Source organism: Agelaius phoeniceus, chromosome 1 (assembly GCF_051311805.1).
Source record: "Agelaius phoeniceus isolate bAgePho1 chromosome 1, bAgePho1.hap1, whole genome shotgun sequence".
NCBI lineage: Eukaryota > Metazoa > Chordata > Aves > Passeriformes > Icteridae > Agelaius > Agelaius phoeniceus.
The window spans coordinates 57,523,100-57,536,218 of record NC_135265.1 but is presented as its reverse complement, the minus strand read 5'-3'; the positions used below and the strand labels follow the sequence as shown (position 1 = coordinate 57,536,218).

Genomic DNA, 13,119 nt, shown 5'->3' with positions numbered 1-13,119 from the left:
AAAGTCAGCTTTTTTCTAGTTTTTAATAAGCTCTTTCAAAAAACTAAGGTGGTCTGTGTTAATATTAAGAAGCCTCAGAAAAAAAAATTGTAACTTATTATTTGCACCTCAAATATTTGCATGGCAAGGCATTATAAAAGATCAAAATATATATTGAGAAACTTGCTGATTTTTCCTTGAGCATGTTTTGTCTCTAGATGTGTATCATATGGAGCCCAGATGAATATTATAAGTATTTTAGCATGTGTGATACATAGCTGCATAAATCCCTATAATTGACCAGAATACAAGTTAAAGCTGCTTGCAGACAGCTCTATTATCTTACAAACTCTGAGAAAGTTCCCTTTTTTAATACATCTACTGTGCTATATTTTTTGGAGCCCAGAATATCCTTTTCCACCTCTTTGACATGCCTGCCTTTCAGGGCATAGTGTTAGCTATTTGTGCACGAGGGAAGGAGGCTTCATTGAATACCAAAACCATGGAATTAATTCATTTTTAGTACAATCTGAACTTTTTTTGACTACGTTCCATAGAAACCCTACACAGCATAATTCGTTACTGAACTGAGCCCTAAGTTTAAGTGGTGGTTTTTCAAACTATTTGGGAAATCATCTTTGTATATCTCTAGTCACTCTAAAACTGTGTAAGCAAGGATGACTCCACAGAGATTTCACATATTAGCAATAGGAATTTTATTTAAAGTGAGAAAAGTACTGAGCAAATTTCCTGGAGATGAAAGCATATTAGTATCCAAAATGAAATGTTTATATATGTAGCTGTTTTCTCTGTGGTCCTGCTGTGCCTTTAGAAATCCTTCAATTCTGTTAATTTCTACCAGAAGAATATGCTTGCTTCCTCATTACAAAGGACTCCTTTTTCTTTCCCAACTCCCACTTTTTTTTCATTTTTTCTAAGAGATCCAAAAATAAGATCCAAATAGGATATCAGAGTCTTCCAAGGACAAGATTTCTGTGATCAGTATCAGTAATGGCTTCATCTGCAAGCATGCAAAATAGGTTCAAGGCCTTTAGCAGAGAAGTTGTTTGGTATGTCCAGTGGACCTGGGTATCTTGGAGTCTCCATCTTTGGAGATACTCAAAAGCCATCTGGACACAGTGCCAGGCAACCATTCCCTGGTGGTTCTGCTTGAGCAGGGAGGGGTGCACCAGGTCACTTTCAGAGATCTCTTCCAACCTCAAACATCCTTTGAGCCTACGGGCCTTTGAGCCTATCAGTAGAAGTTTGGTGTCCCAAGTTCCAGCGTGTGAGATTGTCTACATTATGCAACGTATTGATTGAGAAGATGTTACAACATTTTTTGCCCAAAAGAAAATTTTCTGGTAAAATGGCAAGTAGTACAAATTTACTGTTCATCAGAACAAGATTTGGTCTTAAAACTCTGCATTTTATTTACTTCTTCCAGTTCAGATTTTGCAGAAGTAGAAGCATATATACCAGCCTTAGAGAAAATCCCATTGAAAAAAAATTTTCTTTTTGCTTTTACCCTGTAAATATGTTAAAAAATGCAAATTACTTCAAGGCAGAATATTGCTGCTGAAAAAAGTATGGAGACCAGGTATTAGCAAAAGCAGAGGGTTATGCTGCAAATCTTAGTTTATCCTTGCAGAATTCATGTCCTGGTACCGTATGCATTCTGGCTTTCTACTTCTGCTGACCTATCCAAATTCCTTAAGAGCCTTTCTCTGTCAAGGCTAATTTTACCCCACTGCTCTCCCCATGAGTGAGGATGGAGCAAAAGGTAGGAAAATTATCTCTGCAGAACAAAGCTGAGGTTTCATGCAGAAAAATTGCCTAATCTGAAAAGCTCTAAAGAAAATGTCACTGAGAAGGACCGCTTCCCATAGTCATTTGTGGTAATACCTTCCAAAAGTGGAAGGACTTGCTTACAAGAGCCAGGTTGAGAGTGCATTTCCCTCACTCCTTGTAACTGGAGAGCAGAGGCTATTTTTGCCTGCTTATGCCATATTGAGAATATTCAAGGTGAAACTTGTTTCCTATGTCTGCTATGTATCATGTAAATTGCACTCAGTAAGACCTAACTAAGCTTGTAGAGTTGATTATTGTTTTATCACAGGGGTGCTGCATGCAACCTTCTGCCTTCAGATGCTGCCATACATTTCTACAGCTGCTATTACCAAACTACCAGTAATTTGTTGCTGATCTCCTTTTTCTGTTCCCTTGCTGGGGCTAAATGGTAATACTTTAGCTGCCAAAACAGCAATAAACAGAAACTGCAGGCAAAGAAAAAATATAAAAGATGATGACTATTATATCCACCATTTGCTCTAGGCCTCCACAGACATCTCACACTAAGAGGCTATTCCAAAGAACCTCAGCATTTCCACATCAGCTTGGTGCGTTCACCACAAAGCCCTTAGTGAGAGAGAGAGAAATAATCACCTGTCACCATTTGCATGGTTATGCAATTAAAAGCTTCAGTATAGGCACAATACTGCTGCTTTTTGTTAGCTTATGTCTATGTTGGAGGAGACTGAGAGCAAGAGGAAGACTGCCTATGCTGTACTCAGTTTAGCAGAACTGTAGCACAAAGGCTCTGCTAGAAGAGCTGTGTCTGTTGGTCAGGCCCTCCCCCTGATGGAAAATGTGGCTAGTAAGGAAGCAGCAAGGAGTCAAACACAGCCCCTGCCTTCCCTTGTGTACCCTTGTCTCTGCTGGGCTGCCCATGCTGCCACTCAGGCTTGATAATCCAAGAAGGTGTCTGAAGAGATGAGCAGAAACTTTTTCAAAATAAAACAGCCATGATCTGGAATGGACTAAATTTTATATTTAACCTTACTGCAACATCCAAGAGCACCCTTGCTCCCACATCTTCCTCATGGGATGCTATCCCTCTCCCTCTGTACTGTACCCTCACAGTAGCTTCCTTGCATGAACTTTGCTCTATGGGGGCAGTCATAAGTCAAGGGAGGAGAAAAGGAGGGAGGGCTATTTGTTGGCAGAGCTATCATCGGAGCTATTTTGCAAGTGCTGGTATGTTTGAGCTCCTGCTTCACTGCTGGTTTTACGGTACTAACTGGTAATACGGAACAAAGTGGCTGTATTCCCAACAGATCCTATCCTTCTTTGTTCCCTCCCACCTTTAACCTAAAAATGGCTAGGTAATATAGGGTGTAAGAGAAGGCTTCCACTCCCACCAACTCTGCTACTGTTACTCAATATATACCACCTATCTGAGCCTCAGAGTCAAATAAACACAATTAGGTGTTTGTTAAGATGTTCATACTCTACTTTCCTGTGAAGTCTGGATACCTGCCCACTTTACAATGCAATGTACAACAATTGGTCCATAAATGCGAAATGTGTTGGGAAACAGAAAACATGAGACCCGTCTTCAGTGCAGCCTGGGGAGACTGTTTATCAGTGGAGTGACAGCTGAGGAAAAGTAGACCAATGTCAAAAGTGTTGTCTAAAGATACATATAGAGCTTGACCACTCAGTTTGCAGCATGATGATTTTCATTTTTTCATAAAAAAAAATAATTTTCATTTTTCATCCACTCTAGCTTGGAGTGAGTAGTTTGGATATTTTTTTTCCAAAGGCATTTTATTTTTAGTGTATTATTATTATTATTATTATTATTATTTTATGGGTTGAGCAGGGGTTAGACATCAGTGTTGTTCTGCAATAGCAAAGCAATGATGTGTGTAGAAACATAATTCTGAAAAGTCAGTGCTGCTAAACTGCTGGTAAAGAACATGCATCTATATTTCTGACTTTGCAGAAAAAAAACTGCTCTGTTTTAGCAATTTTTTAGGATTCCCTTGTAATATCTAGTGCTATGGTAGCTGAATGCTTTCCAGAAAGGCAGTAAATCCTGTGACAAGTCTCTGCCATGGGCCATTCCTTTCCATCCCACTTTTCTTCTCCCTGAGGAAAGAAAGCTATATATGATGCATTTTTCATTTACCTTTTAATTTTTTTCTGTGTTTAAGACTAACATTAGCAAGTGCAAGATCAAAGGAATATGTTTGTTTGTAAAGTAAAAGGCTAAATTTTCATGTGCTTAATATCTTAATATGCATTTTGGACTGGGTCTGCAGGAAGTTGTTCCCTAAGTGCTTCTTTTCCAAAGCATGTGTTCTTGTGGTAGAGAAGTGACAGAGATACAGATGATCTTTCAGTGTTAGGGTTGCCTACCCTTCACCACCATTTCTCTACTCCTTTCTCTCCCCTCACTTTCTGCCAGCTCTAGCTGATACAAATGTGTCTCTGCTGTACACCAAAGCAATGAGCAGAACTGAGTCAGTATAAGCAGAGGCCAATACTAGGTGATTTTTGGTTGTCTTTCGACAGCTTTAGGGGAAACAATGGGTATAAAATGAAGTAAAGAAGGCAGTGACCTCATTTCTGTGCTATTTACATTTTGCAGCTGGCAGTAGGCCATGGGCAGGAGGAGGCATGGCTGGAAAAACCCCTGCTGCAGCAAACCTGTTGGTTTTGGCAAGAAGAAACGCAAAATGGGTAGGTAGAGTTCTCAGATGACATGAACCAAACATCACAGATGCCCAGCTAATTTCTTTTTAGGTAGAGTAGGAGAAATGCAAGTGAATATGAAGGGAGGGACCTGAAATAACAAGGATCAGTACATCTCCTTTACACATCCAGCTACACACTCGAGCTGGGTGAATATCCTGTGGCACCTTCCTTGTTTGGCCACTCATTCCCACCAGCCTTGGCTTGCCAGCCCAGGAGGAACCATTGCAGCAGGCACACACTGAAGCCAGCACTGCCAGCTGACACATGGAAAAGAGAAAAGAAGAGAAGAGAAGAGAAGAGAAGAGAAGAGAAGAGAAGAGAAGAGAAGAGAAGAGAAGAGAAGAGAAGAGAAGAGAAGAGAAGAGAACTCCAACAAAACAAAAGCAAAACCAACCAACCAAACAACCACTAAAACAACAAAACCAAAGTGCTCCACAAACAAGAAAATAAAACAGAGAAAAACTGAAGATCTTTGATTTTTCACCCTGATGTTTGAGGCTGATCATAAAAATTAGGACAAAGCAAGGTGTGTGTCATCTATGGTGTAAATGTAGTCTAAGCTCCCAGCAGAATTTTTATAGGGAAGATAAAATTTGCCTGCTTTGCCTCCTTGTATTAGTCCTAATCCCAGTATATGGAAGAGTCTGGTTCTAGTCCAACAGCTCTACTCAGCAGGTGAGCACATGTCTATCCTGGTGAGTCCTGGCAAGATGTCATAGGAGGCCAGATTGCAGATAAGGAGGCACTCCTCCCCTGGCACTTTCAGTGGGAAGTAAGGGGCTAAACACTTCTAAGAAATTGGCCTATCATTCCTGAATGTTGTACAAAGTAACTTCTGCTTCTGGTACTTAAAAATTAGAGGAAAGAGTATCTCCTAAACCCCTGTCCCCACTGAAAACTCCAATTTCTTATAGGGAATTTTCCACACTGCAAAATGTTGGAAGTAGGTGTCCACTGGATTGCTATTCTGCAAGCAGACTATTACTACATAAACTAATAGTGTTTCCCCTATATGTATAATAATCCCAACAAAAAGAATCAATTTCTGCTCTTTAGAGATAAACCTTTACACAAGTGGTAAGAGAAGTCAGAGTACTCTTAAGAGTGTGCTGTAGCTGTGAGACTATGATTTCCCCTCCTTTCTTCACCATTTTCCCTTGGCAATGCTGTGACAAATGTTCCATGCTGAGTACACTCCCTGAAAAGGACTCCAAAACTTGCTGCTTCTTCATTATTTTGATACAGAGACTGCCAAGCATTTGGACATAGTGAATGTGGTGCAGTGGTGTAACACAGTTTTAGCCAGGTTTCACAGCAGCTCATCACAGGGATGTTAGACATTAGTTACAATACCAATACCATCGACTGCTTTTTTGCAGTGCTTTCCTTGGGAAGATCTCAAAAGACTTCACAAAGGAGGTCAGTGGTATATCCAAACTTTTAAATCTAGAGCAGTTTAATAGACCCCCATTGGATTGGCAGACACTGTCATGCAGATACAACACAGTCAGCAAGTGCAATGTATGAAGCCACAGAAATGTGACAGGGAGAGCAGAGATCACACTTTCATTTTGCAGTTTCAACAAGCAGCTTCCCTCTCCCATTTAAAACTCAGTTTGTGCCAACAAATGGCAGGAGAATTTTAGGCTTTCACTTCTGCCAGACTCTTAGAAAATGTTATCACTATCCTCCCCAGCTGTTTTCATAGGAAGGGCTGGTGCAGACTGTTTTCACCTGTGCATCTTGCTTAGTCCCACACCCATTTCTCCATGGACAAAATCAGCTTGAAGCCAGAATGGAAGTCACTTGCATTCTCTTTTTCTCTGCAATCACTAAGTCAAAGGAACATGTAAGGGAGGGAAATGGACTGTATCCCAAGCCAGGAGCACCCTCTTCTCTGCTTTCAGAAAAAAGTGTGAGACTGTTTTTTTCCCAGCCTCCTTTTTATAACTTCTGACTTTATGTGCAGGAAATGGCTCTTTCTAGTCTTGATGTTATCTTGTAAATGTACTAATACTGCTGCCTTGGGCATTTGAGTGGAGAAAGGCATCCAAATTTCCTCTCCAGAAAATCTTTTAATAACTTCCCTTGGAAGCAGCTGTTTTAACCAAGACAGAGGCTTGCATGGCACAGCTGGGACTGGAGAGGAAAGGACTAGGGCAATGGGGAAAGGAGACCAAAAGAAGGAAACTCATTGAATGTAAAAGGAGCATGGCATGCAGGAGGCAGATTTGCAAGACTTTTGCCTGTTTTCCTGCTGAGGTCAGACTGTTGAAGGGAAACAAGCAGAAAACAAGAGACAAGGGCAGAGCAGAAGACTTTTAATAGCTCAAGCTCATTTTAAATAATATTGTCAACATTGTGAACGACTTACATCATCAAAGGTGGTGCAGAATATCATATTGTGTTTTGCCATTTATCCAGTGCATATATTTAAAAACTATACAAATACTGTCCCATCAGGAGCTTCGGTATATAATATTTCTTTTTTAAGAAACAGACTGGCATTGAAACAGAGGTGCAAAAGTAACATAATATGTTCACAAAACAAGTTTTAAATAAGTTTCTAAGCATGCTTTCTACTGAAATCTAGTTTTAAAAATTCAGTTTTACATCTATAAATATGTAGTACAAAAATGCAAGTTTACAAGCCATTTTTTCCAATAGCTATGCCATTTGAATACTTAAATTGTAGCATTCCTCCAACATGATGCATATATTTAAGCACAATAATATTAAGTATTTAAATATAAAGTTATGAAGTGTTTGAGAATATAAATTAGTAACAACACATAGAGACAAAAATACATGCAGTGTGAAATAAATAATTCATCAGCTTTACATATGAGAGTATATATAATATTATACAAACCAAATATACAAGATTATAGGATTTGATCTTGCAGTAGCTCACATTTGTCACTTAAACATGTAGGCAATCTCAGTGCAGTAAAAATGTTACTTTATGGGGTTACTCATATACTCCAAATCAGGTGCACAAGACTACCTTAGTGAAATGGCTCCTGACTGGAATGGTTCCTGACTATAACAGGCCCCACAGAAAACTTGGTGTGAAAAACCTTAGGGTTTAGTTTTATTCTTGTGAGCTGAGATACTGTTGGCATTCTGGGTCTCCTTTAATTGCTGGAGATCTGGGAATTCTTCTGCCGTTTTCCGGATAGACACACCAGCATTCAGCAGACTCTCCATTCAGCAAAGTTTCACACTAGAATAGTATTAGCAAAAAAAAAAAACCCAAACACAATAAGTAACTGTAAGATTACCTGTGAGGTACTGCCAGTAGAGGTGTTGGACACAATTAGGATCAGAACATGGGGACCTGCCATGCATAGTCTTGTTTTGAATGCAGTGGTCTGCAGAGCCTCTAAACAACACACTCGGTTAGGGAACCAAGACCTAAGCTCAGCTATCACAACAGCAACTTCAGATTTAAAACTGTCCAGCCCTTGGTGAACAGCAGTAGAAAAAAGCAGTATCTCCCAGCACCAGTGTGAGAAATGGAAGGATGGCAGAATATACAATCTTATAGGGTGAGAGCAGTGATTGAATTTTCTGTCTCTTCACACAAGGAGACAAAAAAGGTGATATGTTTTGGGTTTTTTTCTTGAGGAGGGGCTTAAACTGGTTTCTGTTTCTGCTTGATTAGATCCCAGGTCACAGTGTTCGTGAGTCACACTGTGATGCTATGCCCAAAACCAAGGAGTCTTGGTGACACAGAATTATGCAGACCTACTAAATTTGTGTGCATGACCTGTGGTTACAGGGTGTGGCTTGAGGTTTGGAGCTTTAGTTAGTTTTGCAGATTACTCTCACTGTAACTTGCAAAAGATTTTTTGAGGGTATGATGGAAATGAGCAAATAACCTAATCCACAGGCACAAATCAGTATTTTTGTTAGGCTTTCAGAAGGTTAATTTTTCTCTAAAGAGTTTTTTTTTTCCACTGCCTATGTAGGTTTTCTGCTGCCTGTGAGCTGAGAGCCAGCCTCTTTTTACATAGTGACTATTATATATTCAATGGGTTTTGGCAGGTAGTATGGCAGATCTTATGAATTAATGTCAACTGAATGAATGCTAACAAATCGGGTACATGGGAGCAGATAGGGTTAAAATATTTTGGAAAAGGCTCTGAGTACACCTGTTTTGTGAAGGGAAAATACTTTTGCCTCTATTACTGGCAGCCACCAGCATGCAGCTCACCTTGAAGAGAAGGACACACCATCTGCTCTAAGTATCCCTGTTTTCACAACCTGCTGCAAACTTGTGAGTTTGGGAGCAGAGGGCTGTGAAAGGGTTGGCTATATCAGGCTAGTCGCAGCACTGCTGTGAGCAGAGAGGGGGGAAAAGGCACACACCTGTTTGCTGTGGTAAAATCCATTCTTGTTGCAGTTGGGCAAGTAAAATTTGTAAATCTCCCCTCTGCTTCTCTGAGCCTTCACCAGTTTATACAGGGCTCTGTAAAGCTCCTTCTGACAAGGACTCTGCAAGTATACCAGGGTAGTGAATACCAGAATCACAAGTAAATCAGCTACATAAAAGGTGATCAGATTATAGACAGTAAAAAGCTGAAAATACTTATTAGGCATAAAGTCTACACTGGACTGTTTTGCATGTAGTTTTTCTTCTATCAGTAGAAGCACAGAAAACTCTGGTGTTGCATTCAGACCTTTGTTTTTATTCTTTGAGGTTTTTTCTGTTCTATAAACATGGAGATTTTAGTCCTTAAATTGCCACTCAAGAAAATTCACCCTGTACTAAGTAAACACATTACTGCTTAGAGGATACAATCTCTCCTCTTATAGGGAGGTGGAAGTTAGAAGACTGGTACATGAGATTGGTCATGTTTTCCAGGTTGCCATGGCTTGTGCTGTGTTGATATATGGAAGATAGGTACAAGACATACAGAGATGGTGCAAGAACAAATATCTGAATGTTTTTTATCTTTTGAACAGGACAGACCCGTTGCCAAAGCAACACGGAGCCATTCTATAGCTCTGGGACCAAACCCCAAAGTTCTTGGAACTGGGAATGAAGAACTGTTTGCAATTTGTTTCACAATTTGCTGGCTCTCTTTTTCAAAGTCACAATTTCTGTACATCAATAGTACCTAACACATTTGAATCAGTACAAGAAAGGAAAAGTAACTGAATAAATATTTCTACTTCTGAGTGAAAGCATAAACTCTGCTTTTGCAAAACCTCCCATGTTAGCCCCTCATATAAGCTGTCATATTCCAGTCTGTGGGTTTATCTGTGGCTCAGGGTGAGAAAAGCAAAAGCCCAAAAAATCAGAATTGCAGCTAACAGTACATGTACATATTCAAACTAAATCAATGATTAAGTCCCGTTCTGGATATGGAATGAGGCTTCCTAAGGTAGGGTGGTGATTAGTATATGTTTTCTTTTTCTTTTCCATTTTGTCAGTGACCATTACGAACCAAAGCTTCTGTGCTGCCCAACTAACCCAGCTCCATAATGCAGGGGTGCGGCTGCCGCCTGGGACCTGTCTAACTGTGGTTCTCTGGTGCCCTCAAGCGGAACACAAACCTGCTTGCAAAGGCCATCCATTCTCATTACCCAGTAGGATTTTGCAGTGTCGAGCCCCACTTTAATTGTTGAGGTTTTTTTCTTTCTACATGAATACACTTAATAGTGTTTCCTTGTGATCAGAGTGAATCACAGAGTTTTGCATTGATGTTTCATCAATAACTTCATAGAAGGACTCCCTTTTATTTTGCTGTATGTTGGACCAGTGAAAAATGCCTTTTCTTAACTAAAACTAAAAAGGAGTCCAATAATTTAATATAGATTCTTGTAAATTAAGGGGGCAGGTTATAATCTGATTGTAAATATGGTGAAACATTCAGCCTCTGCATGAAGTCTGTTTAGGACATACCTGATGCACACATGTTATTATGGCTCCAGACATTTTGTCTGTTCCTCAAGCATGTGATGAGAACATTCCAAAAGCTGCTTTGCCAGCTACCCAAAATACTGATATTTCAATGTTGCTGCTAGAAATTTCAGTAGAGCAAGGCTCTACTGAAATGGTCTCTGAAAGTTTTACAAAGAAAACCCACCTGCTCTTTCCATTTCTTGAGTTCAGATATTCTCTTTGCTTTCATGTTTTCATACGCAGTGATGGAATTCCAGGGAGTTGATTTATCCTGGCCTATGGGTAACATCAACTGATAGTTCAGCAGCTGATCCTGTGTTATTTCAGTGCTTTCCAGAGGCATATCATCAGGTTCTATAGAATCTGGAAGTGATGATATTAAAGTAAACATCTTCAGTGAAATTTGGCACTTATTTCTCAAAGTTTAAAAAGGTGAAAAGAAAGATCAACCAAAAGAAAAGAAAAAGTAATATCTAAGACATCCATTACAGTAGATCCTGTAGGAATAAATTACATGTGCAGCATGGCAAATTATACCTTGATAATAAATTCATAGAAGGGCTCAGCAGCTATTCTCTAATGTTGGTTATTTTATGATCCTTCAAAACTACTTGAATCCCAAAGATGAAGTTGCAGCCCATCTGTTAAAAGTGAAAAAAGCCTTCTCGAGTACAGTGGGTTGTAGAAACTTGGCTAAATGAGAAAAGATTGATGTTAAACTTGTAATGAATTTAGATTTTTGTCAGCATGATGTACTTCTGGTTTTATTCATGAAAGGAAATGGTCAAGACCTCATCCCATGGTATCCTGTACTTTGCTCTTGCCTCATAAATAAGAAGGGGTAGCAATTCACAGGGGCCAGAAGTAGCTCCTGCTGATCTGCAGTAGACCAAATAGCAAAGAACTGGCAGAAAATATTTGTTTCTGCCTGATCATGGCCTTCATACCAGTGCCTAAATCAGCATGTGTGAACTCTTCCACTGAAAGCAAGAGAAGATCTTTGCAATTGCAGGTGATTCATCATAGGATAAAATTTTTACATATCTAAATTACTTGCTGGATGAAGGCTGTAAACAGGCAATGGATTGAAAATGTTCAAGAAAAAATGAAGGTGAGATATTAAGGAGGCAAAAAAAGGAAGAAAGAAAGTAAGGAAGGAATGAAGCTAGCAAACTCTGGAAAAATCAAATCAAATATAATGCAGGTAGCTTAAATACTCAATTTGATCACTGTTCTCTGCCTTCCCCACCCCCTCAACTACAAGAGAAACTCCACTTCTACTAATGGCTATTGTTATTTTGAGTCAATGATGATTATTTTTGTAATGCTACCAGGTTACCTTAATAACCACTTCATAGACATAGCTGTAGTGATGATGAAAATAATAACAATCATCATCATTATTATAATAATATTAAATTGAAAAATACTAAAATAACACTGAAGAAATTCCTGCCCATCATATAGTCTAAGATGCTTGAGATGCCTTTTTGCCTCAAGATAATTTGGCTAGCACTCCATTGCTCCAGGTACATTTTATTCCCAGGCACAAAGCCTTTTCATTCTTATCATGACTTTTAGAGATGGACATAACCAAAGCCTATAAAACATTTGTCCTACTCCAGCTACTGTCTGCTACTAAAGAAAAATTGTCTGCAGCCTCCCAGATATGTTATTGTAGTTATTCTGCATTGTTCCATCATTATGCTTGAGGGTTTTCACGCTTTCAGATTGTAGCGTACAAGCTTGTTGTGAACATCTTAGGTCCGGCACCAGGATGCATCTCAGCTCGAACAGGTCAGAGCACGTTTCCCTGGAAAGTGCATTCCAACCTCACTACATTTCAGACACCTCCCTAACTTCGCTCATTGTTCCCAGCTTCTGGCTCCCATAGCCTGCCAATTCCTCCGGCCGCCCTCGGCGAGGGCTGTGCCGCAGCGCCCGGCGCTCAGCTCCCGACCGGGCCCGTGAGGCGCGCGGAGCGGGGACGCGATGGCGCGGTACCTGCCGGCTCTTCTGTACGCATCTCTCCGATCTCGCTGGCGGGCAAGCACGTCCCGTGCCCCTGGATGAGGGCGGAGAGCGGCCGGGACTCCCCTGCGGGGATGTGGCAGCGGAGTCCCAGGCGGCAGCGGGCGGTGTAGACCCCACAGGGCTGCCCCGGCCCGAGGGCGCAGATCTGACAGCAGCCGCAGCCCGGCTGCCGGGCAGCCTCCGGGCAGTCGGGCGGGACGGGCGGACACAGAGCGAGCCTCTCCGGGGTGCAGGGGGCGCAGAGCACGGGCTGCGCGCCGCGGGCGAGGCGGGCGGCCGGCAGCGCCGGCAGCGCCGGCAGCAGCAGCAGCGCCTGGAGCAGCAGCGCCGGGAGCCAGCCGCGGCACAGCGCGCACTGCGGGCCACTCATGCCGCTGGGCAGGGGCCAGGGGAGGGCAGCTTGGCGGCCTGGAGAGCAGGAGGCACCTCACATACATTCGGCTTGCCGGGGCCATTTATACAGTGCTTTGCCTGAGTACTAATCTTTAACCCCGAGTTAATTATTATCTGAACAGGGGGGCCAGAGAAGCGTCGTTTCACTGGCCGTTCAAGTCCCTGGCCGCTGTTCCCCTCCCCTTTCACTTTCCTCCTTTATCTATTTTCTTTCCTCCAGACATGCAGGAATGCTTTTATTCCCTCACTCCCACCTC

At 41.3% G+C, this 13,119-nt stretch overlaps 1 protein-coding gene across 1 annotated transcript; it reads right to left on the bottom strand.

The window, feature by feature from the left end:
- Positions 1-6,826: 6,826 nt before the first annotated feature.
- Positions 6,827-12,839, bottom strand: IGFBP1 (insulin like growth factor binding protein 1). The gene is made up of 4 exons (XM_054645329.2): positions 12,440-12,839; positions 10,620-10,798; positions 8,896-9,021; positions 6,827-7,747 (listed from the first exon to the last, which is right to left on the bottom strand). The coding sequence occupies exons 1-4, from the start codon at positions 12,837-12,839 to the stop codon at positions 7,616-7,618; spliced, it is 837 nt and encodes a 278-aa protein (XP_054501304.2). The 3' UTR covers positions 6,827-7,615.
- Positions 12,840-13,119: the final 280 nt, after the last annotated feature.

Excerpts from the sequence above, each read along its gene's own strand:
- IGFBP1 (XM_054645329.2), bottom strand. The coding sequence starts at position 12,839 with ATGAGTGGCCCGCAGTGCGCGCTGTGCCGCGGCTGGCTCCCGGCGCTG. Across the intron at positions 9,022-10,619 it reads TCAAGAAATGGAAAGAGCAG|AGTCCTTGTCAGAAGGAGCT; the intron begins GTGGGTTTTCTT and ends GTATACTTGCAG. Across the intron at positions 7,748-8,895 it reads GATTTTACCACAGCAAACAG|TGTGAAACTTTGCTGAATGG; the intron begins GTGTGTGCCTTT and ends ATACTATTCTAG.